The 26095-nt window shown below is 48.3% G+C and overlaps 1 protein-coding gene and 1 long non-coding RNA gene across 24 annotated transcripts in view; one reads left to right on the top strand and one right to left on the bottom strand.

Moving 5' to 3' along the window:
- LOC116940156 (uncharacterized) overlaps positions 1-26095 on the top strand; it is a 232355-nt gene that overhangs the window by 154041 nt on the left and 52219 nt on the right. For 22 of the 23 annotated variants that reach the window (XM_076065541.1, XM_076065547.1, XM_076065544.1 and 19 more), the window contains 13 exons: positions 2089-2286; positions 4034-4132; positions 4475-4573; positions 6767-6865; positions 7853-8050; positions 10855-10953; positions 12837-12935; positions 16500-16697; positions 18301-18399; positions 18614-18712; positions 18933-19031; positions 19595-19693; positions 20704-20776. In XM_076065541.1, coding sequence (XP_075921656.1) covers positions 2089-2286; positions 4034-4132; positions 4475-4573; positions 6767-6865; positions 7853-8050; positions 10855-10953; positions 12837-12935; positions 16500-16697; positions 18301-18399; positions 18614-18712; positions 18933-19031; positions 19595-19693; positions 20704-20776 — 1558 coding nt within the window. Of the gene's footprint in view, positions 1-2088; positions 2287-4033; positions 4133-4474; positions 4574-6766; positions 6866-7852; positions 8051-10854; positions 10954-12836; positions 12936-16499; positions 16698-18300; positions 18400-18613; positions 18713-18932; positions 19032-19594; positions 19694-20703; positions 20777-20802; positions 21555-26095 lie in introns of those variants that run through there. The other variant, XM_076065549.1, reaches the window with a different exon arrangement.
- LOC142924095 (uncharacterized) lies at positions 1942-25235 on the bottom strand. Its single transcript, XR_012941242.1, has 3 exons — positions 24915-25235; positions 19863-20009; positions 1942-2327 (listed from the first exon to the last, which is right to left on the bottom strand). It is a non-coding gene; the product is annotated as an uncharacterized LOC142924095 (long non-coding RNA).

Here is a 26095-nt window from a genome sequence, read left to right as displayed (position 1 = left end):
AGCAGCAGCAACGCTCGCTTTATCGTCACCCCTCAAGAAAAATTGTTCCCAGCACACGCTCTCTGCCTCGATAAGGAGCCCGTACAAACTAAGCCAACAACACACACCCCTGATCAGCACGGTTGGCTACGTACGGTGTGAAAGAAGTTCAGCATACATACACACAACACAGCGGCATACATTGGTTTTAGAAGTAGTGGAAAAGCTTCTGAAGGTCGTTCAGGCTGCCTTGCTTGGACCATGGCAATGATGACCATAGCATTTATTATTACACCCCATCGACCATACATTTCTTTCAACGCTGCAGTTCCATTGTTCGTTTTGCAATGATGCAACTCGTCTGCACGTGACGTGTTGACGTCCTGCTACGGCTAACAGAAATCACATTGCACAAAGTGCGGCGTGTCACAGCGACTCGCCAGAGGTGGCTGGACGCGTTTCCACCCTCATGCTCCGCTGGATACCATCTCACCTTGCACCCTGCTGACACCGATGCTTTATTTAGGTTTAGGGATTTTTTTTGGCACAGGCAAACCCCCATTGGATGATAAATGCTCATTTTACGATGGGGACCTGGTTACAGAAACCTGGTTACACAGCATCAAGAACAAACACATGAGCAAAGCAATCAAACAACAACATAATGGAATATTCTTGCCCATTATATAGCTGCTCACCCCGAGCCTTTGGGTGTTCTCTCATCTGACACTGGTGAGACTCGGCCTGAAGAATGCTGTCTCTGGTGTAGGCAAATCAGTTTGAAAAACAATACATACATTACCAGAGTTTGTTTGCATATTCACTACAAGTACGTGTGGTTAATGAAGCCTTGATTCTTTGCAAAAGGTATCTTTTTGATGATTGAACATCTTAACACCTGTTTTATTGCCAGAAAGGGTGAAACCTATTCTTGTTTTTTTTATAATTAAACAACAACTTTACAGAGTCAAGTACCAAATGGCAAGGTCGTGCATCAACACCACGGCACAACCGACACTCTCATTACGAGGCTGATAGAACGCATCACGTGTGAAAAAAATACATTTATAAGTGATCAGTTGCCCCGTACACTTGACAGAAAATCTGAGTTTCAATAGTCAATTTAAAGTCGGACAAGGATGGTAAGGTTTGGTTTTCATCCAGAAATTTTTCATGCTCGGTTATTCCAGAGATCAGGGGCCGCCACACAGAAGGATTTAAACCGAGTTTGGTTCTCACCGAATAGGGGACTTGGAGCAGAAACGCGGAGGAGGAACTTCTCAGGATACGGGTATTTATCTGGGGGATTAAAGCAAATTAAATGATCCAGAGCAAAGCTGTCAATGTGGCTCCATTCCATGCGGGTGATTCACCCAGTATCGGCAAGGAATGCTTGCGGTGCTGTTTCCTGCCACCGGCCGGCCCGTGCTGGTACTCGCATGCAAATTCAGCATAGTAGTCGTCACTGGCAAACGTGGCACAAGCCTGGAACCCAGTGCTTTAGAGGCAATGGATGGTGGACCACGTACATGTATGCAATTCCCAAAACTCACAGAGGTGTGAAGTGGCTAGGAGATAGCAGCACTGGACGTAGGCTCATGAACCTATCTGAGTGGACCTTGGTGTTAAAGAGATGTCCTCCCATATGCGCCACATTTCTGTGGGTACTCAAGCTTCCCCTCATGTGCAAAATACTCATCAAATGCAAGGAAGGACTGTATCTGGCAGTTCAAGAGTCGGTCTTCTAAATTTCTACAGTGCTTTACAAATATAATCTTTAGGCAATGTCATGCAGATGTCGAGAACATTCCATTTCCGCTGTTTCTGTACAGCATCTTGAAATGTGGTCACATTTAAACGCCAATATATAAAGTTCACAGGTCACCGCAACTGAGATAAACACGTGAACCTATAGGTCCCCCGAGCTGTGCTCGAGGAAAAAAAAATAACAAACGCCTGAGGCGAAAGCAAAATATTTTATTACATTATGTGAAAACACGACTTGCACGTCTTTCTCAAGCGTGGAACGACGAGCGCGGACGCGTTCCCGCGTCCGCGCGCTCGCGGGTTACACAAATAACGCTTCCGTTGCGCTCACCACGCGGGCAGAACGGGCTGTCCCCGCTGCACATGGCGACGCAGGGGGAGCATCTGGCGTGCGTGCAGCTCCTGCTGGGACGCCAGGCGCCCGTGGACGACGTCACGCTCGACTATCTCACGCCGCTGCACGTCGCCGCGCACTGCGGCCACTACCGCGTGGCCAAGCTGCTGCTCGACCGCGGCGGGGAGCCCAACGCGCGGGCGCTGGTGGGTGTTGCAGGCGGTGCCACTGCCCGAGTTTGCCCGGGCTACAAGGAGGGGGAGAAATTGGACGGACGGATGGATGGATGGGGTGGAGGGCGGGGGGGGGGGGGCATTAAAGTTTTTGCAACGTTTTCCATGTATGTATGTGTGTGTTGAACTTCCTTTTCGCACCGTACGTAGCAAACCGTGCAAATTGGAGGTGCGGGAAAGGGCAACAAACACAAAACAAAAAAGCAGTTCTAAAGAAATTAGTTTGTCAATCTGGATGGTTTAAAATTGCATAGCTCCTGTGGGTTCCTAATAGTGGAAGGAAGAGTATTCCAGATGGCCCCAGAAGCGCATCTGAGAGTGCGCGATTCATTGACCATCTTTGTTTGATGGCTAGCCAAAAGCTGCTGTGAGGATGACCACAATCAGACATTTCCATAAATTCGCATAGAAAACATAGACTCACATAGAGGAGGAGGCGAAGGGGGTTGGCTACGTGCCTCCTGACTGCATCGGATTGACCACTAACAGTCAAGACTTGGGGATAGGAAGGGGACTCTTAGGGGCTTTGCCAAGGAAGGGACACTAGGGGTTGGCATTGGGTTCATAGCGCAGCGTGCTAACTGCTACACTACCTTAACAGGTCACACACACATTTGGGTCAGAGTTCAGAGCATATCTCACATTGACCAAGGGATGGTCAGGAGCTATTGCAGCGGTCGAACGTGCAAGACTGAGGGTTTAGGTTGAATGACCGCTTGCACTGGAGAAGGGAACACAGATGGCCAAATTGCCAGGGGTGTTGATGTTTGCAGTTTGCGTACCCCACTGAAGGATTGCACATTGCGCACACTTGGGAAGTATCACACAGCGAAGGTTAGAGGTCAGCGCTGAAGGATGAGGAGGCTTTGTCAAGCCTAACGTCTCTAAATATTCATGAGCAATTACTCCAAATTGAACGTCTGTGCATTATCTTTAAACTGAAAAGGCTCTGAGCCAGATTTACATCTTGATGAAATGGCAAAGACACATTGTTGTTGATAATGGAAAAATTGCCCGGCTGTGCCAAAAAATGTACAATCAGGCCCCATCTCTTTGCATAGCTATGTCCGTGTAGCTGTGTACATGCGAATCCACTGCTGGATTAAGGCTCCCTGACACCGTGTTGGTCATGAGGGTTTATTTGACCATACTTCACGCAGTTCAGTGCACATTGGTGGAGGTGTCAGTTGAACACGGAGGCTTACGCAACCAATATTATCCATAATAGGTTATTGGGTTAGATCGCGTATTATAAATATATTTACGCGATCTAACACAAAAACCTCTGTTATGGTGGAGGCGTGCAGCATGAGACTTTGGAGCATAGTACGGTACAACGATGGACATTGCTCCACCGCCCTGTGCTGGCACTGTGGCACCCTAGCAGCAGCCGACTGCATCTGTATTAGGCACGGTGGTCGCCTAAAACCACAGCACTATCCAGGCTCAAAATGCCGCTTAGCTTCCCAGATAGGGCACATTCCAGGTGATTTACGAAGTCAGGTTATGCAATATCCTAAATCAACTGTGGAGGAGCAGAATAATGTGTTTGGGTCAATCTCAATTTTAAACACTGCATCTACCGCTTAAATTGATGTAGAATTTAAGTTACATTTGGGCACCTGTTGTTTGTGATTTGGTTTGCACTGACTCGCAAGGGGCTTGCTCGGGCAAAGATTTCGACTTCGCTGTCAAACTACGACTCTCGTTTTTCATCCAGAATGGCTTCACACCTTTGCACATTGCGTGCAAGAAGAACAGGATCAAGGTTATGGAGCTTCTCCTGAAGCACGGAGCATCCATACACACCACCACGGAGGTACCCGCTTAATCTCGCACTGAGCCACCTCATTATCGCTCTTGAATGTAATTAATAGGTATTTTTTTTGGCTTCATGTAAGGGATCTACGTAATTTTTCAACTAAATACACTTTTCTGGGTGCGCGACTTACGCAAGGCGTTCAAGTAGTTCCGTAAAGTGCCCTCTGTGTTTTGTGTTCCCATCGCGTGTGTCTTCGCGTCCGAGGTGGGGTTTTTTCTTTTTCCAATAATTACAGTCGGGGCTTAATGCAAGGGGCACCCATTGCGTTTGGAGACTGCCTTAATAGTGTCTGTGTTTCATTGTGGTTGTGTGCTTTTGTGTTTTGTCTGCGCGTACCAGTCTGGCCTCACGCCTATACACGTCGCCTCCTTTATGGGACATCTCAACGTGGTGCAGCTTCTATTACAGAATGGGGCTTCTTCCAACGCCACCAACGTTGTAAGTTATTTCCAGTGTGATGGACGTAGGGGGGAGATTCAAATAGCTGCCAGAACAGACGCAAAAATTGGAAATTGTGCTTTCTCAACGACGCTGATGTGAACAAGTGCCCGGTTGATACCTTCTGATGTCTCTGAAGCTAAAAACACAGTGGAGCCCAATCATCCCCTGTGCTGAATAATGGCCTGCAAATCACTCAGTTGCAAATATATATTGCAATTATTGCCCCTTATGATGGACACTTGTAAGGACCCTCCAGAAAAGACGGTCTCTGAAACTCAACGAGGCATTCTGAGCAAGCAAGCGTAATAATACTGTTGCAAAAAAAAAACCAAGCGTAATAATACTGTTGCAAAAAAAAAAACAAGCGTAATAATACTGTTGCAAAAAAAAACTGCGCGCATGGGAGGATGTGACAATATAATCATCCCTTCTGAGTCCTCTTATTAATTTCGGGGGCGCATCATTTGTCTGTGAGCTGACGGGCGCGAACGTGACGGGGGAATAGCGCTGACGACGTCCTGTGCGCATGCTTTCAGGCCATTCGCCTGCTTGTCATCCCGTTCCCGTCTGTGCACTGCCGCTGCGAGCGTCTTGTCCGTTACCCCGTTGCATCATCACAGCTTGGCCGATCTCGTGTGCCGTGCGACACCCACGAACGACGCCCCGTCATTTGCAACATTTGGCCTCTCTTGATTGAGTCGCGTGATAAAACGTTGTCTGCACAAGCGGCAATGATACGGGGTGCCCGTAGCCGAGAACATTCCATTTCCGCGGTGTTGGTGGTGGCGCACTCCCAATAAGCCAACACTGTGGTTGGCGGATCACACGAGTGTTGTGGAGCTCCCTTCCCGTGGGGTGTTGAGGTGCCACAACCCCCCTGGGTTTATGTCAGGAGAAGGCATGAAAGCAGTAGACCAATCTCCATCTCTGCCATCTGTATGTGATAGAGTGTTGCCCCTTCACACGGCATGTGTTTTCTTCAGCTTCCTCCCAAATGCAAACACTCATTAATTTGCCAATAACACCTAAATATATTGAGGACTGCAGAGCTTGGGGGGGGGGGGGTGGTGGGGGGACATTTGGTACCGTCTCACCGCCTGGCTACTTTTCCCGCTTGTCTGTGGTTCCTCCCACTTCTGTGTCATTCGCTGTCTTCGCTCGCGAGCGAATACTGTGCAGCGTGTTATAAGTTGACCTTATTGTACCGGTGCCGTCCGTTATCAAATTATTTTAATTCGATGGCGGTTTCAATTCGCCACTCGGTGCCCACGCTTTCGTGGCGACGTGGAGATTAGGTCTCACACGAGGCTGATCCCTCCGCACCTCCATGAACGTCGCATCGCCGTTCGCGTGAGCCCCACGTGTTCGCCAGCTTCTTGGCTGCGATCATTGCACGTGCTACCATTCCACGCTGTGAAAGATCACTCAAGGTTTCTATTGCTTTGCCACTTAATTTTTCACGTCTCTCACGTAACCCGCAACATTCAACCAGTTCAAACTGCTGCCTAAATTATAATTGCCAAATAATGGAATATACCTTTATATGGACACCGCGTATGTTATCACAGCTTGCATCTACAGGTGTGCCGCGCAGTGAATTCACTCTGTAATTGCACACAAGTCATATTGTGGGGCTCTCCGCTGTGTTTTTGGTTTGTACTGCGTGATATGAACGCAATACAAACCCAAATACATCAGAGAGCTGCACAACCGTGAAGAGCTATGCAGTGGTGGTTTGCTTTGCTTTGTTGCTGCTGGAAGTGAAACTCACAATAATGGTTCATAATTTGGAACATTTGGCATTCCAGCCATTCTTATAGCGCAAGGCTATTAGGAAGGAAGACGCTGCTGCGCTTCACAGACGTAGTCTGCAGTAGTTTCACAGTAGGGGGGCGATGTTGCTATGTGCAATCCCAATTGCGCCATTTGCAATGTCATTTTTCGAATTTGGACCATGATGCCTGCAACGGCCTCATTTTTAACACGACGTCATGGGATCTTTAACCTCCACGATGAAGCAGACGGCCTGTAGAATTTTAAGGTCACGCACCCACGGTAATAACTGAGGGCCAGCCTATCGGATTGCGGCTGCGAACCATCGCAACGAGCAGCGTACGGTTGCGACTGCTGCGCCGCGCCACCGCCCTCACGGAGTGTGGCGTCGTGCGTGTCTGTCTGGCTCTCCCGCAGCGCGGGGAGACGCCACTGCACATGGCCTCGCGAGCTGGGCAGCTTGAGGTGGTGAAGACGCTGCTGCAGAGTGGGGCACGCGTGGGCGTCAAGGCGCGGGTACGCAGCAGACACACCAGCGCCTGGCCTCCTTGCAGAGTTGCAGATCTACAGTCGCTTGCTCTCCATGCCACTGCTGGCAGACGGCCTCCGCAGGAGCGAGCTCGAGAGAGAGCCACACACTCTAGGGGGGGTATTTGGCCTCTTCCGCACTGGCCAGGTAGGAATTACCCACTCTTTATTCCATCACATTCGAGCGACTGTGTTGGACAGATTTATACTGCTGGGTGGACAGAGGAGGTGGATTTGAGAAGCTTTCACCGTTGTTTCAGCTGCCATGCCGGGAGATGGTATCCAACCGGTGACCTCTGGATTGCAATTCCAGTGCGCGCACAATTACACCACGGATGTTAAGAACCCCCAAAATAAAAATTTCATTTTTCAGCAATTACTCGGGGTTGGAGCAGTGATCTAGTGGTTAGCGCACTGCACTATAATACTTGCGTCCTGAAATCAATTCATACCAACAGCCAACATCAGTGGCGATAAATATCTCAGGTTCATCAAGAGTGGTTAAATAAGCACAGGAAACATTCTATTGACTGGATACAACTCTCTCTGTTTACTGTACCATCATCCCCAGCAGGTCTTTAGGTCCAGCATTCACTTCTCTAGCAGTATTCTAATTGTGCATCTCTGCATAGCAAACTACTCTTTGTGATTTTGTTCCACACGTGGCAATGCAGCCCAAACAATTAGGAACCCTTCCTTGATTTAATGTAACACCTTCCTTGATTTAATGTAACGCCACCCTTGTGTGTTCAGTGGACTGCAGGTGAAGCTATCCACGAAATTGTGTGCACGTGGTAAATTTGTGGTGTTCTCCACATACAACCCCCCCTTCCCCCGTTTCCTCCGACCTGTCCTCCCCACTCATCCATTCCTCACTTTGCCAACTTGCCTGGAACTTACCCCTCACTGCGCCATGCCCCCTCTCTCGACGCGTTCCGCTTTCCCCCCCGAACCCCGCCCCCTCCCCCCTCCAAGGAGGACCAGACGCCGCTGCACATCGCTTCGCGGCTGGGCAAGGCGGAGATCGTGCAGCTGCTGTTGCAGCGAGGCTCCGACCCCAACGCGCCGACCGCCAGCGGCTCCACTCCGCTCTACTTCGCCTCCAGGGAGGGCCACGGCGACGTTGCCTCGCTGCTGCTGGAGAACGGCGCCGACATCTCGCCGGTTACCAAGGTCAAAATCAATGAAGGCTCGGCACATCACGGCGCTTGCTAACAGACGGTGCTTTACTTGGCATCCGAGGTGCCTCTCCTAGGAGTAATAGTCAGGGATTCATTTTTTCACTCAATGTTTTCTGGGTCGCTGCTAGAATGGAGTAGTGACTCATAGTAGCTGCGGGTATCACGAGAGCTATACAGTCCCCGAACTTCGACTATTATGGAAATGCTCCCATAAATCATGTAAAAAATTCAACATGCGGGAATGTTTGCGTTAGTAACGTAATCGCAGTTAGTGCAGCGCAGTGAGGTTGCAGGTGAATACCGTGGAGCGAGGCCTAAGTCCCGCCTTACGCCTCGCTCCACCAAAACTACGCCTTCACCGAGCACGAGCTTCACGATGAAGGATTAAGGTCAATGTATGTTTTATTGCATTACGTAATTCTTTTCCTTTTGTAGCATTACGTAATTGTTTGTTTTCTATGCTTAGAACTATTTTTTCCCATGTTTATACTGATAGTTTTCTTCATTTTAAGTTTATTTTATGATTTATTAACTGTATGTGCTTTAAATTTTGATTTAAAGCTTTCGTGACTGCAGTAATTCATATTCTTAGTTTTTTCGGTAAAGTCACGTTGAAGAGAAACAACAAAATAACAAAATATATATATCAGGTGTGTCGGTTTGCAAACCGGTTTGCAAACCGACACACCTGATGATGACCGTTTGAGTTATGGTCGAAACGTCGTGAGAATTTTTTATTGTTTTACATATATTTTGTTATTTTGTTGTTTCTCTTCAACGTGACTTTACCGAAAAAACTAAGAATATGTATGTGCTTTATTTAACACGATTACACTTCGATCACTTATGGTCTCAGCCAACAGCGATCGGAGAAGTCTAGGCCTAGCCTAATGCACGGTAAGTGAACATTCGGAAGTGACTGCTTTTCGTTAACAATTAATATTAAAATGTTTCGTGGTATACATGAACAATTGGATACAGTATATGTTCCATTTGTTTAATTATGGGTAGCGTTAGGGTAGATATTCGATGCAATGAAAGAAGCAACAGAGAGAGAGAGCGACATGGAGTAGGAAGAGAGGGGGTAGAGAGAGAGAGGGAGAGGGCAGAGAGGGGGGTAGAGAGAGAGGGAAGGGGTAAGGAGAGCAGAGCGAGAAACCTTTTGTTAAATCTTTCATTGAAAAAGGGGGGGGTTTACATAAAGCAAAGCAATGAAGAAAAATAACGAAATGATGAACGAAGCAAAGTGCCGACTACACCGAGCATCTTCTTGTTTCCTCTGATCGTAAAAAATTAAGAAAGAATCATAGGAAGTGCAGAGCGTATGTACAGCGATACGATACAGGCAGCGATAGAAAATGGACGGCAGTACGATACTGTGCTGAGAGAAAACAAACCTAGTGATCGGGTAGGGGAGGCACAACTATTTCCGGCTTTGAGATTTTATCTTGATTTTGAGGGATAATTGTTCAGTTTCCGACATGGAAAATTCGGGTTACGGATCATGCTCGGGAACCTTACCCTTGTGTAACCCGAGGACTGCCTGTACCGGTCGTGGTGTTCCGGGCATGGGAATATTTTCCAGGGCGCCAACCCAGGCAAATCCAGCTGAAATTAGGCCCACGTGTTACGGTTATTTGGTTATCCAGGAAAGCTTTCCCGAGACCCTTTTGCAGCATTGGTGTCTTTGTTTATTGGTTTTTGTTTGTTTTCTTATCTAATCAATGTTTTGTGTCTGGGGCGAAGTCAGAATCTCCCCGCAATAAAAAAAAATCATACTTAGCAAAGGACATCACTTAAAAGTTTGCACAGACGGGTTCGTGAAACCACTGCTCGTGGTCACCTCGCAGCCAGCATCTCCCGGTGCACTCTCACTATTAATAGAGATTAGAATATTTTAATTAAATTAACCGTTCCGCACAGACATGCCGTAAATTAATTAATTGACCCCGTGTTGTTAAACCGGGTGAATAGAAACATCCCTTCACGTGCACATTTGTCTTCTCCATTGGGGCATTCACGTTTACTCCTTTTGGTTAAGTTTGCTTGCTCTTCATGGGGCTGATATTAAAAGCACAATGCTCACTTTCCCTACTCAAACATTGGGCTTCATCCAAGCATCGTCTTTTCAAGCATAATTTAATGCTATCGTGCAGTGAACTCAGTGGGGCAATCGCAGATGAGAAATAATGGCAGTAATTGCTTTATTTTAATCGAGATTGCCTTGATACGTGCAACAAATGTACGGCTATATTACATGACATCAAAGGCAAATCAAAGACAAATGGAAGCTATTGCACATATAAAAAACAAATATGTGCTGCAGTGTGCGACAACATATATACGTCAATAAGTGCATTACTAGAGTCATAAAGTCATTTATGCTGCAGCAAACAACAATAGCTTTAACGCTATAACAATAATGCATTACTGCTCTGCTTTTTTTATCCCATTTTATAGAATAATATGTAAGGACATTCTGTGGGTCGCGGGGAAATGTGATCTATGTTGCTTATGTAATGACTTTTCCTTGAGCAGTGATTCTGAACCCCTTATGGACCTATGGGCCACGGGCAACCCTCTAAACAACGATTTCTGCGGACCGCCATGCTCCAATAATGCACTCTTCCAAAGTCAAACGACTCGTTTAATTCGTAGAATGTGCAACACTTCCACAGACCACTTTGCCACGGCCTTGCGGGCACCTCGGTGGGAACTCGCTGGGTTTGAGCTCGCAGCCAAATGCATGAGCAGGAGTTGTGGGGTGTTTAGTAACTTTCTTGGTGTGCCCTACAGAAAGGGTTCACGCCACTCCACATTGCCTCCAAGTACGGCCGACTGGAAGTCGCCACTTTACTTCTGGAGAAATACGCGTCTGCTGACCCCAAGGGCAAGGTATTAGCACTGCTGACCCATCACACATGCGCACCCTCATGTACAAATACAAAGACTAAGATTCTTCGTAGTGCCTTAACAAACTCTTGGAGCAAGTGCTGTTAGCGAACAACTATGAAGACCAGCATGGCATACGAGGGGGTGGGTGGCCAACCCCACGCCTGGCTGTCTTTGTTGCCTGAGTGGCGATATTTACACACCACACCAGGTACTAATTTTAGGCTGAGTCGACCTAGGAAAGGCCCAGGACTGGTTCTGATCGTCATTGGTGTTGGCCGTGAACGGGAATCGAACTCGGGTCGCCAGGTTCGTAGCGCAGCATGCTAACTGCTCCACGACCGCTCCCCACCAACATTCACACTTACACACACACCATTATGGTGTAGAAATACAAGAGTAGTAGTAATTTTGTTAGAAAAATCTACAGTAGATTCCTTACTTAATAGAACCATTGTGAAAGTGTATATCAATTTTATGACAAAGCTATTGACAAAAGAATAAACGTTCTTATTCCTCGGCCAAGTTGACATTTTTTTGTTTCAAAATTTAATTTCAACTGTGCTTTTAGCAGCGTCACTTCATGAGATGAAGTTTCCATTTGGGGAATCTCACAGAGCAATGTAAAATGGCCCCTTGTCTCCTCGAAGAAGGAGCGGTTACAGACCTAATTCTGAGATCTCTGAAAGTGACCTATATTTGGAGGAACCGTCCGACCAAATCTAGGTAGGGCACGAATCAAATCTATCTGCCTTTTGAACACGGAGCAGCCAATCGTCATCAGGCTGGGTGCTGCTATACAGCAACAGACTGTGAAGCTTTGTGTTCATCCGCTCGTAACCTTCTTCCGACTGCTTCGACATCACCAGAACTGATTTTGACTCACCACCCTGCAAGATTTTCTGACCGGGGGTTGCAGATCAATAAAGAAAGAAATAACGTGATCAATTTTTTTTTTTTATTCTGCACACCACCGTTCATTTATATTATTGTTGCATTTGAAATTTGTTATGAGGTGGTTTGTGCTCAGCTAATGGTTACTGGGCTGAGACTATCCACTCACTACACTTTAATCACTTTCCTGACACCGTATTCAAACCCAGGGTCTTGGCAGTTCCAGCTCAGTGCTCTGAACTCGAAGCGACCGGGCCACCTCCAGCTAAATACAATTATTAAAGACGTGCATCCAAGCATATGCTAGAACAACTTGTTATTTTGTTTACTCTGGAATCATTCAGGGATAATATGGCTTAGTTCACTATCAGCACCCCCCACTTATGCAAATTAACGATATGGATTATGTGTGCGATTTTTGGGTATGTCCGAGGAGTGATGGTGCAGTGGTTAGCGCATTGTGCGATCTGATTTGAATTCCCAGCCATGACTGACGTCAGTGGCGAGTGTTATTTCAAACGGTTCTGGGCTCCTTCCTAAACCTGGGCCTCTGAAAGTCAACGAAAAATGTAGCACTTGACGAGGTGTGTGAATATCATCACTGGGGAGGCATAGGTGGCACGGCATGGTGTTGGCCACACCCCACCGCCTTGTGTTGGCCACACCCCACCGGCCTCAATATGAATAGGTGGTCGCAAACAATACATGCCAGTCTACACAGGCCTGCATTGCCGCGGAGGCAATGCAGGCCTGTGATTTACATATTGTTGCGTTTTATAGACATTCAAATAAATGGGTCTCCATCGACCTGGTGCCCCTCATCTCTCCACTTGGAAAGTGCAAGATATAGAGGGGATCTGTCCCGTGACCTTCCTGCCAGCAGTCATTCGACACTTCACGTGGCATTAGAGTGCACATAAGCTGGCACAAGTGCCATAGTGATGGCACCGCCGCTTAATGCGAATGGCGGTTGTTGTGTTCTCGCTGGACAGAACGGACTGACCCCGCTGCACGTGGCCACGCACTACGACCATCAGAAAGTGGCGCTGTTGCTGCTCGACAAAGGGGCCTCCCCGCATTCAACTGCCAAGGTCAGCCCAGCTCACACACCTCGCCCCGACATGCACACACACCGTACGCTGCGCCGCGCTCCCTGGTTATTGTAAATAGCCTGGTCACAATAGCGGTTGTTGACGTTTGTTTTCTCTTTTATTATTATTATCGTGAGCAAATTTGACCACAAAAATGTGAAAAATATACATTTTGTTGATTGCAGTTTTTCAAGTAATATTGAGGTCGTTTTAATTTTATTGCAATGCATCGTATTTCACTTTTGTGAACTTTGGAAATCTCTTCGGCATTGTGTGCAACGACAAGTGCTGACAATGACCATCAGTACTGACATTTTCTCACTTTGTGCTTTCCTTTCTTCTCAACGTTTCTTCCAATTGTTAGCACAATTGTTATTCACTGCTCAAATTCACTCTCCCGAGGCATCGTAACAATAACAGAACGATCGAGGGGCCGGAGCTTATAGGCACGGTGGTTTGCACGCTGTGCTGTCTATCGAATGACCTGAGCTCTATTCCGATCCAAGGCAAAGTATCGGCGGCAAATTACCGTATTTTCCCGCATATAACCCGCGGGGTATACCACTTTTTACAAACAAAACAAGACCCTGCGGGGTATATGGAGGTGCGGGCTATCCCAAAAATATTTTACACATGTGACATGTCATGACTCGTTTAATTATTTCATGGTAGGACTATCCACTATGCAACACTTACCTTTGACTAAAGCACTGCTGAATAAACCACTCACATGTTATCACATTTTTAATGAATTGTTTGTACAATTAAACGACTGTTTGAAGTGTGCGCACTGTTTACCGGCGACGGGAGAGCTGGGGAGAGAGGTGGGGGTTGGGGGTGGGGCAGCAGGGGGAGAGGTGGGGGGGTTGGGGGTGGGGCAGCTGGGGGGAGAGAGAGGTGGGGGTTGGGGGGTGGGGCAGCTGGGGGGAGAGGTGGGGGGTTGGGGGGTGGGGCAGCTGGGGGGAGAGAGAGGTGGGGGGTTGGGAACGAGGCATTTGCATTACCGTATTGCCGCTATTATCTGCGCAGTGCGCAGTCTACCAGTGCTAAATCTGTACCTATCTACCAGTTATGTGTTACTTATTGTATATTTACTTTTGTTACTTATTTACTGTTAGTTTGTTTTCTTTGTGCACGTTATGCTTTTAATGTTAACAATTGATAGTGGAATGTATTACAAATGTAAACTTCGTATTAATATGATGGAATTAAGCTGCGGTAACGACGTTAAAGCTATGAGTGCATGCGGGGTATATGGAGGTGCGGGCTATCTGAATTTTTTTTACACAAAACGTTATTTTTGCGGGGTATATGCGTCTGCGGGTTATATGCGTATGCGGGCTATATGCGGGAAAATACGGTATGTCTGATCGGTCCTTGGGTCTTCATCGACACACTTTGGCCATTGTTGTGCAGTGTGGTCAAACAGCCCCCACGATCTAAACCAATGGAGAGGTCCATATCCAGCAATGCTTTGGAAAATGATTAATTCTTATTCTTATTACCAATTAGATATCTAACATGATCCATGTGCCATTTATATCGCTGCAGTGGGACAGTTTAACTTGAAATAGATTTCACCCATTCACTCCGGTTCAGTGAAGGGACATCTGGCCATGACATGAGCACTTCATGCCCTCTCTTTATGATGGAATGACTGGAATATTTGATGATTGCCCAAATGATCGGATCATGTACTCGCTCGGGAATATTTCCACATCACGATTTGCACATCCCACCAACACTGTGCAAGAGGCACGCGCTCCGACCACCAGGCGACCAAGTCGGCCTACGCACCGCGTGCCTCCAGACACGGTCCTCGTTTTGCGTTTGAAATTCGCGGCCTGATATCCAAATGACTCAACCGCTCTGTTGTATGTATGTACGTATGTTGATCTTCTTTCGCTCTGTACATAGCTAACCGCGCTTATTGGAGGTGTGGGGGAAGGACATCAAACTAAACACAAAAGCAGGTCTACAGAAATGAGATTTAAATCTAGCATTAAAAATGCATAGATACCAGTGGCTTCCTAATATTGGAAGAAAGAGCGTTTCAGACGGCCACAGAAGCGCATCTGCTAGGCGCGTGATTGCCACGCCATCGAGGCCAATCCACTTTCTCATTCCATTTTCTTGGCCACCGCCATAAGGGGGGAGGAGGGCGGGGGGTTCACCACGGTGTGGGACCGCCGTGTGTGGGGGCAGGTGCTCCAGTAGTCGCACGAAGCGGGGGGTCACGGGCGCACAAGCGCATGCCGAATCGGCGTGCCGGTTGCTGTAGCCAGATAGATGTTAGTGCAGAAACAGCGAGACGCTGCCGTTGCGTGAACAGCTGTTTGTTCCTCCTGGGCACGGCCTGTTTAACGGCTCACGTACGATCCGATGAATTCAATCAGAGTGTCGGGGCACGGGGTAAGAGCATTGCAACAAAGTGTCATGAGAGGATAGCCGTGATTCTGTTACCTTTGTTGTATACAGCGTCTCGTTTATAGCTTATGTCTCATTTGTGGTGTGTGCTATCCCGTTTATATCGTCTAATTGGTTCGGCCTCGTCTGTGCTGCCTATCTCATTGGTCGTCTCATGTCTACTCTCTTGTTTTGTCGTTACCGTGTCGCATTTGTGCGATATTATTTGTTTAGGCTCGTTTGTTTGGTTCATTTGTTCTGTTAGCCTAAATGTACAAGAACAGGCTTTTGTCAGTCCACTGCTGGATGGGGGCCTCCCTGCACCACGCGGCTTGTGGGGGTTATTTTAACGATGCTTCACCACGCTGGTCAGTGTGGGTTGGTGAAAACGGGACACATAGACGTGGGAGCATGAAGTACAACACAACAATGGATTTTTCTGCACTGCCCTCTGCTGCTCACCATGTGGCTCCGCAGCCTATAACACCATGAAGTGCATGGTGGTTACCCATCCCAAGGAACTGCTAAGCTTCCGAGATTTGATAAGAAGGCATTGCCTGAAGGTACCGGTATGTCATTTGCCTAGATTATAAATGATACATTCTTACACGCCAGATGTGATGCGTGTATTGTGAGCATAAGAATCAGTTTCGCCCCACGACTTCATGAATAACTCGGCAGTTGTTTTGATCACACAAAATAACTTGTAAATACATTTACGACTAATTCATCCACGAACCTTTGCATTGGTTGATATGCGAAGGAACGGGGGGTGCTGAGAAATCACTGGGTATGAACAGGACTCCTTCTGGGTTTGATCATCACCACGCACAATGCACGGACTCTGTCTGGTGCGATCACGCGTACGTACGTGTGTTGAATTTCTTTTTTCACCGTACGTAGCCAACCGTGCTAATCGGAGGTGCACGGTCGGCTAATCGACCTCGTTGAAGGAATGCGTCCGAGGGGACGTTCGTCAAGGAAAGACATGGGGCAGTGAAATTATCTCGCGTGCAGCTGCCATGCTGTTGCATCGCAGCATCGTGACGGGTGGCAGTGGTTTGAGTCGAGCTTCATCCAGCAGTGGATTGATTAACCGTGGCTGACGACGACGACGACGATGATGATGATGACGATGATAATCCGAATGCACCACAGAACGGCTACACTCCGCTGCACATCGCGGCCAAAAAGAACCAGCTGGAGGTGGGGAAGGTGCTGCTGGAGCTGGGAGCGGAGACCAACATGCTGACCCAGCAGGGCGTGGCACCGCTCCACCTGGCCGCCCAGGAGGGCCACGCAGACATGGTGGCGCTTCTCCTGGGGCGACACGCCAGCATTAGCCTTGCTACCAAGGCGAGCGTCCACATGCACGCGCGCTCAAACGCATGCACTCGCGCACGTACGAGGACAAAGATCCTCCGTACGGCATTTTGCAAGTCCTGTTGGGGCACGTGCTGTTAGCGAGCACCTATGAAGGTCGGCATGGCACACGACGGGGTGGGTGGTCAACACAGATCTCTGGCTGCCTTTATCTCCCCGCTGCTGATGGCGTTTACACACCACTCCAGTTCCTCATTTAGTACTAAGTCGACCTCAGAGGCACTCAGGACTGGCTCAGATATTCGCCACTATTATTGGGCACAAGTGGGAATTGAACTTGGGTTGCCAGCTTTGTAGTGCAGTGGTGGCAAAGGACAACAACACCACAAAGATACAAAGACAAAGATCCCCCGTATAGCCTGGACAGACTGTTGGGGCAAGTGCTGTTAGCGAGCACCTTTGAAGGCTGGCACGGCACACGAGGGGGTGGGTTGCCAGCACCATGCCCGGCCGCCTTTGTTTCCCCAGTGTCGATGTTTTAAACATTCATTTGACACCGAGGCGACCTAGGGGAGGCCCAGAACGTGTTCAGATAATCGTCACTGGTCTTGGCCGTGAGCAGCAATCGAACTCAGGTTGCCGGGTTTGTAGCGCGGTGCACTAACTGCTCCGCTACCGCTCCCCACAATACATGCACACACGCCCGTGCACACACACGCCCGTGCACACACACGCCCGTGCACACACATGCACACGCACACACACGCGCACACGTGCTGATTCGTGCAATCACACAAGCCAGTACCTCATGTTTATGCATGTGCGCACCCAGACTTGCATAATTAGAAATGTGTCTCGAGTGCAAGTAGTATGAAAAGAAAGGTGAAAGTGCCGCCCTGCAATTTTTTGCTCGCATCGCCGTTGGCAGAATGATGTCTACTAGAGGGAGCTTTAGAGGGTGTTTGGCCTACTCTTCAATGCTGGACAACATCTTGAAAGAGGTGGAATTGCCAGTGCTTTACTCCACCATCCAGGACCTCCCGATCGATTATCTGTGGTGAACCCACGTAGACGCCACGAAGGCGAGATGTTTACTACCTCACCTGGTATACAGGAGATTGTGGGTTCGATCCCGATGCTGACGCCTGTATATTTAGAGTTTGCATCTTATCCGTGTGGTCGTGTGAATTTTTCTCTTGGTCCTCCGGTTTTTCCCTCGACATTTAAAATCATGGGAATATTTGGCTTCTATAAATGTTCACATGATAAGCCACTTGGTTGAGCTACCATTTGTGGCCTCTGAAACAGCTATCTGGCTCAGTGGGCCTTACCTGGTAAATTGAAAATCGTCGAGAATAGTTTTTAGTCTGAGACAACTGCCGCACCAGGTAGATGGAACCGGCGACCCCTGGATTGCAAATCCAGCATGCTAGCCATGCCACTCTGGTCGCCTTCTCCACAAGTTAATGGCCATTTGCCCTAAACAATGTGGAGGCGTTTTAGTCTCGGTTTTTGAAACTGAAGACATGCAAGTGGACCTGTGCCACGTAATGGTGCAGGTGTGCGTTCACAATGCATTGTTCTCGTGCCCACGTGGTTTTTAGAACATTGCTCTCTGCCTTTTCATTTCGTGCAGGGTGGCCTCACAGCCATGCACCTCGCCGCTCAAGAGGACAAAGTGAACGTGGCGGAAATCTTGACGAAGCATAAAGCTGACGTGAATACCACCACCAAGGTACGCCGACCGAGAAAACAGCCAAAATGCTGAACCGGCCATGATAATTATTGCTATCATTACATTTTGACGTGAAATGTACTCACGTGTACAAACTAGTTTGGGCAAATGGAAATAATGTGATCGTAACCAGTGTGTAAATGTAAACTGTGTCCATGGGAACTATTATGTTTACCACTATCCATCTGATTTGTTTCTGCCTGCCTCAATGCAGCTCTGCTACACCCCACTGCATGTGGCAAGCCACTACGGAAATATCAAGATGGTGAACTTCCTTTTACGAAACAGAGCTCTCGTCAACGCTAAGACCCGGGTAAGACGTCACGCGCAGATGCTGGGCAGCGCCCGCCGATTCCTTCTAAACTCTCGTTCTGTAAAACCACGCCGCTCGGGAATTTCTAGGAAGGTGTTTTTAGGCCTTTGGCGATAACCTGCGGTCGTTATTTTTTATAGCAGCGCACCGCTGGGTTGTACGTGGATTCCTGCGGACGGAGCGGTGGTGGAGGTTTCTGTTTTGTTTTAATGCATTGCAGAACGGCTACACGCCGCTTCACCAGGCCGCGCAGCAGGGGCACACGCACGTGGTCAACGCCCTTCTGCAGCATGAAGCTTCCCCTAACGAGCTGACCGCCGTGAGTTTCCTGTCCGTCATTTCTGTCGCCCCACACAGCCGAGCAGTTCACATGACAGGGGACTTTGCTGGGGGATTAGCACGATTCCTGCAGTTGTGGCATTCTGGTTATAATCTGCAACAATGGCAACTTTATGCAAAATTCTTATTGAAGATATCAATTATTTTCTTTCAGTTAAGCGTGGTTTTGTAGAGTATACGTATAAATAAATAATGAAAGTCCAGCCGTTCTCAATCCACAAATGGATGAAGGCTTCCCGACGCTATGTAAGTCATGGGGGTTTTTGACCATACTTCACCACACTTCATTCGTGGTCGTTGGTGATCGGGGAGAGGGCAGGACCAGTGCTGACATTACTTGTCACTGGTGTTAGCCATGGGCAGGAATTGAACTTGGGTGACGGGGTAAATTGTGTGCATTGCTGTCCACTGTACCACTGCTGCTCCATCATTTACATACTCAACATATCATAAACAACCCTTCTGCCAAAATGTAAATTTTACAAAAAGGTTCGGGCGTCAGTGATGCTGAGCGCGCGCCCCCTTTGCGACTCTCTCGCACAGAACGGAAACACAGCGCTGGCCATCGCGCGGCGCCTCGGCTACATCTCCGTGGTGGACACGCTCAGCATCTTGACCGAGGAGCCCGTGACGGGCGTCAACGTGAGTGTCCGTCCGCGCGCGCGGGGCAACTAGAGCCACTCGCGCTCCCTCTCCGTTTTGACGAGTGTGGCTGCTACATTTCCACGCGAATGATCCCCCTGACAATCTACCTAATTACATTAAAGCCCTTTGCTGGATTTGCATTTTTAGAGCACGGACAGCCCCTCACTTTTCATCCTCTGGTGGATCGTGCTTTTGACGAGGCAGAGTACAGGTGCGGGTTTGCTTCTGGGCCATCCGGTCTCCTCGCTCACGTTGAAAGCGAACTCGCTTCAGTCACCCGGTGCTCGCAGAGCAGCAGCAGCGTACGCCGGGGCTGCAGCGGCCACACGCAGGGAAAGTCGGAAAGTTCAACACATTTAGAACCGAGCAGATTAATGCGATTGGATTATAAGGAGACCGTTTGGTCAGCTGGTGTCCGCTGAAGATGTTACATAGCTACGGTGCAGCTGCCGTGTGTGTCCATGAGTAAGGTGTAAAAACAAAAGAGTTTTTGCATTGGTAACATTAGTATACTGTAAGCGGAGTGGTGGACGGATGAGTGACCCTTGAAACCATTTCGTTGTTATCTCAATCGTCCCTGTTGTGATAATGTGGCCGCGCGGATGTTGGCAAAAACAGTGCGACTTTATCCACCTCTGGGTAGAATATCAACCAGGGTGAATAAAGCATAAAGACAGCTGATGGCCGTTACGCGTGCTCTTTTAAAATGTGATTCAAACACGTTTGTTTTCCAGGTAATTCTCCCTGCGGGGATGATAGAGTTATACGCTGTTCGCGCCCAAACGCCAGCAGGGACCCTTGTTTTTATTTTCACGCTTCTGCTCAAGCACGCGGAGTGATGCCACTCTAGCTTAGCATGCGCCCACACGAGAGGGTGCTTATCTCCTGTCTCCTCCTCCTCTTCCCCCCCACCCGACCCGACCGCCCCAACCGTCCCTCTCTCCTCCTCCTCCTCCTCCCACCACCACTGCTACGACTCCTCCTCCGCTACCCTTCCCACCTTGCAGACGGTGATAGAGAAGCACAAGTTGAACGTTCCCGAGACCATGAATGACGCACTAGACCTTTCTGACGACGAAGGTAAGAGCTTGTGTTGTGAGCAAGTGTGCTGGCGCATGGTGGCTGCCACTCCCCTCACCCCCCCTGCTCAATCTGGATCCAAAGTTCTTCTTACGGTGCCACAACAGCACCGTAGCATGGCCAGGAAGTGCTTTGGTGCCGAAGGTGAAACTTTCATTTCTGTCGCCAAAGTGGATTGACCTGTCAGGGACACGTAACTGCTTTGATATGCTTCGAAGTGGCATCTATAACTGCACATTGTTAAAATGAAAATGCTGTGTTTGGAATTGGATGTGCGATTGGGAAAATTCACTCATTGCAACTAACCACGATCCGCAGATTGTTTGCAAATTATTTGCGTGTGTCTAACACGGTTTGCTTTAGCCAAGCGAGAAATGAAAAGTTTGTCTGTTTGGCCCCAGCGAGATCAGATTCACCATTCATTTTCACGTCTTTTATTTGCAGATTTGACCTACTGCGTGACATTTGTTTTAATTAAACTTCAATTTATGGTCATTGTTTTACTACAAGCACACACATACGTCACAACATTGAGCTATTTAATTTTTCAATTGTGCATAGTTGGCGATTGTTGATTTTAATTTCTCTAATTTAAATTGATGTTTGCCCTCCCCTGTACTGACCCCCTACATCCCCTCCCTCGCCCTTTTGAGTTTTAACATCACATTTGTTTCGTTTGATGTTTGTGTTCGTTTTGCCTCGGACTTCTCAGTGTGCAAGTGCTCCTCTGTGCCTGAGCGGGTGGCAGAGGGAGATTACTTCTCCGACTCGGAGGAAGGTACCCTGGCCTCGTCTCTCTAGGGGAAGGGGCTCAGGGTGGCCCAGGGTGGCACGGTGGCACGGTGGTGTGCACAATTATGCAGCAAACGAGAGGGGGGTGGCTGACGGTGGCGGTGGCAGTGGCACTATTTTTCTCTTACCTTGCTTACCTTCTCCGTTTACATTTTCAAGCCATGCATGCATCAGACTTAACGCGACTTACAAGAAGGAACCCTTTTCCTTTCTGTTGTGCAACTTGTCAGAGTTTGAACGAGGACGCATGGCAGAATTTGTTGCAGTGTTGTCAATTTTTTGATTATCAGTTCCTGTTATTTTTACACTGACACGTTGAGTGCAGTGCTACTGCGGGAGATTATTAATTCAGGCCTGAGGCAGTTTCACTGGTTTTACCAGTGAAACGTGGCTCAAGAATGCCACGTCTGATTTTGTCGATAGGTGATAGGTGCGGCAGTCTCTTCCTTATATTTAGTGCACGATGCAGACGCTGCTGAAATGTAATTCTTAAATGGCAGGATGTGGACAGGGTCACTGCCACACAGACACACTCTACGTGGACCACTGTTCAGGACCAGGTCACTGTAGGTGGCTTCTTATGGCCAGTATTGTGGTATCTGAAGCCAGATCACCATTGTCCCCACTGCTGCGCAACTGTGTTGAGAAGGGGTAGTTTCTTGGTTATTTAAAGTTGAGCTTATGGGGATACCCACGTGTAATGGATATTACACGTGGGACGGTCATTCTCGCAGAAGCGGCTTTTGTCTAACCACTGAATAAAGACGCTCACTGCATCGCGCGCTTTTAGATGCACTTCTGTGGCCATCTGGAACGCTCTTCTTTCCGATATTCGGAACCCACTGGAGCTGTGCACTGTTAATGCTAGATTTAAAACTAATTTATTTAGAACTTTAGTTTGTTGCCCTTCCCCCTCACCTCCGATTAGCCTGGTTGGCTATGTACGGAGCGAAAGAAGTTCAACATACATACATACATACAGCACAGCAAACAAAGTATTCTGTGCTTTATTAATGATATTGGTGGTAAGGTCGGCAGAATGTATGCTGTCATGTATTGGTAATTAAACAAAGCAGTTAAAATACTTTGAAGAGTTGAACTGTCATCTTGCAGGTAGGGGGCATTTGAAGTAGCACAAGTAACCTCTGGCCCCCACTCTGCACCCCCACCCCATGATCTTCCCTGCCCTGTCACGCATGCCTATATTTTCCCACGGGTGCAATAAGCACTGCCCGTAGGTCTCACCTGTGACTAGGAGGTCTAATCTGCGAGCGCTACGTGACTTGACGATCTGCACAAAGAATGAAAAAAAAAGGCTCCTAATTCTGAAATCTGACCACTGTCTGAGTTTGGAACTGCACTGGTGGGAGGCGGTGATGTGCCCACTGTCCCTCCCACGCACACACAGCTATGTGTCTACATGTGGTTTTGAGATGTGTGTGGGCGCTTATGCCGTCAAGACATCTGGGATACAGTTCATCGCGCTGTCGTCGGCTCTGTGGCGGGTAACGGCAGGCACGGCCGAGCAGGGAAGCTCTCTCACGGACAGCTAAACCCAGGCGCCCGCGTGCCGACCGAGCACGCGCACAACGGCGACCCAATGCTACGTCCATGTGCACACGTCCCTGAAATGCAGCAACACAAAACCTTGTTGGGAGCTTCTCGTCTCCAACATCCATTTCAGAGGAGGCAGCGGCAGCTAAACGTGGCGCAGTGTCATGACTGCGCAGACGCGAAGTCCTACAGCTTCCATGCGGAGGAAGCGTGCCAGTGATTCCACTCCACAGCTTTCAGGGTGCGCCGTTCGCATCGTTTGCCATCAATCCCGGGATTGTGAAGCATGGTAATTCGCCGTCGTAGCGTTTATTTTCACACGCGCAGACAATAAAGGTTTGGCCAGATTGCGATGCACGAACTGGCCCTGCCAGAAGCAGCAGTGGGCTTGGCAGTGACTAAGCAACCGTAATTAACCACACATGCTGCAATTCGGCAGATACTGAAAATGGCTCAACGTTATTTTAAAAATGTACAACGTTTGTCACCACCAAAGCTCTCTGCCTTGAAGAAAACATCCGTTCGATCATGGGCCTGCTGAATGCGTTGCCTGCTCTTCCCGGCGGCTCGTTTATCATTGCCATTTCATTTATCACAGCGCGAGAGATGCGCATTTGTGCTCGTGCATAAAATTAAACAACTCTGTGTGAACCAGTCAATTAACTCATTGCTGCAGGGAAACTTATCCCAAACCATCGTCTGCTCAAGTTTTGGCAGGAAACTGCTCACACCTGTGACTGCCACATAACTAAATGTCCCTGTTTATAGAGGCACTTGACAAAATTCCCTCCGATACAAAGGTTAATTCAATGGTTTCGCCATGACTGTTTCACGATTGGCTGATGCTGATTGGCCATCCACCGCAGTATTTCCACCTAATCTCCGACACCGTGTTCCTGCATTTTTACCTGAGCACTCTAATATTTCCCAAGTGTGTGCTATTAGTGCTACTGTATATGGGAGCACCCTTATGAGTCGTGTGAATACCACTTTTTTTTCCACCAGTGGGGTGTTCTATACCAATGAGCACTCGCTGTTCTAGCAGTGGAAACATTAGCTGTCTCGCCAGGATAATTACCATCCCAATTGCTGATTGTGACATTCTCACCCCTCCCCCCCGTTCAAGGCTTGCAATGGTAAAAATCTGCACGTGTTAAAAACAAACAACCAAAATTAATTTTCCATACACAATTTGGCAGCGCCGTATTGTTTCCATTGCCATCGTATTATCTGTAAAACGGCTTAATTTACCAAGTTCTGTATGTACACAAGCAAGTAAACAACGGAACAAGAATGTAAAATGTTTATTATTTTATAATATACACACGCACACCAACGGGGTATTTTTATTTACTATTAACTATTTTTATTTTACCAGGTAAGGCCCACTGAACTATACAGCTTTTTCTCAGAAGCGACCTGGCCACAAATGATAGCTCAATGAATTGGCGTATCATTTGGGAATTTATAGCAGCCAAATACTCTAAACGCATGCTAATTCTAAATGTGAGGGGAAAAAACCATAGGACCTGGAGTAAAATCCACACGAGCACGGAGAGAGAGACATGCAAACTCCAAATATACATGCGTCAGGGTCATGATCGAATCTGTGACCTCCTGCATACCCGGCAAGGGAGTAAAAATTTCGCCACCGTGGCACCCCAATGGTGTGGGTACCCCCAACTCTTCAAAGATGTCTGGCCAGAGTGGGAGAGTTGTTGAGATACCCTCTAGTGGAAGCACATTCTGCCAGCAGCGGCATGGGCAAGCAATTGCAGGGCTGCGCCTTTACCTTGTTGCCGTTCCTCACACAAACAGCCGAACGCCTCCCGGACTTTGTTTTGGGGGGCGGCGGTGCACACCCGCCAACGCCGCCGTCTGTAAGAAGCAGGCGACGTTCCCAGGGTTGAATTTCAGCGCCGCAACACCGTGCCGCAATGTCCTAATAAGGGATTTGGCATCCCGAGTGCTCAGCCCCATGCCAAAGCATCTTCCCGTGTTGCAGGAGCACAACAGTAACCGTAGGGCCCAGCGTGGTGTGTAGAGACGCGCCCGGCCAGCGCTACCGTCTTGGTAATCACCGGGCTCTGATCGCCTTGAACTTGTGGGGGGGGTGGAGGGGTTGAGGGAGAGTATGGGGGGGCGGGGGGGGAGGAGGCCTCTGCCCTTTCTTTATTATTTACTTTCTCTCTGTGCGATTGGTCGAGTCGGGTCAGTCCGCATGCCTTGGCCTGAATTTGTAATCGAGACAGAGAAAATGTGTGGTTTAACGTTGACATAAACAGATCATGGATGGGGGGGGCGCACGCGCAAGGCTGACGCTGCTGCTGCTAGCGGTGTGCGGTGGGAGGCTTCTGCTGGGTTTCTTGCACGGCTTGGAGTGTGCGCCAATGTGTCATTGGCATATTCGTCGTGAGATTGTGGAATCACAGCTCACAGGCTCTGTGTATCCCCTTTACGCCTTGATACTTTCATGCAGATTTGTTTGTGGAAGTTTTGTAAGAAAAGTATATACCGCCTATGCATTCCCTCCACTATTTCAATATCACAATTAGCGCGAGGCTTTTGTTTTCTTCTTTGTGGTATTTTTCACTCGTAAACGGATTCTTGAGTTGCTAAAAATACGTTCGCATTCCCTTTCAACGACAGATGAGCTGGGTGATCTGTGAGGACTGCATAGCGTCTAATAATAGGGATTTGTTCATAAGCTCTGATTGAGAGTGTTTCGATACCATGCCAGCACCTTCTTCTCGAGAGAGAGAGAGAGAGACAGGGCGGGCACACTTGTGCGTTATCTTGAAAGCATACATTTCATTTACTGCAGGAGTTTAACAGCCAGTCGTCACCAATCACAGCTCAACAGTTTTTAAAGTCACGTCCGCTCCGACCCCTCCAGCCCCAATTCTGGGTTGAGTCACCGGTTTTCTCTTCCGTCCTCTTCCCCCGCAAGTTCACTTTAGTGTGGCACTCTAC

The sequence above is a fragment of the Petromyzon marinus genome, chromosome 8, assembly GCF_048934315.1.
Source record: "Petromyzon marinus isolate PM22_M1 ecotype Great Lakes invasive population chromosome 8, UKy_Petmar_22M1.pri1.0, whole genome shotgun sequence".
In the NCBI taxonomy this organism is placed as follows: domain Eukaryota; kingdom Metazoa; phylum Chordata; class Hyperoartia; order Petromyzontiformes; family Petromyzontidae; genus Petromyzon; species Petromyzon marinus.
This window is presented reverse-complemented; position numbering and strand designations above follow the sequence as displayed.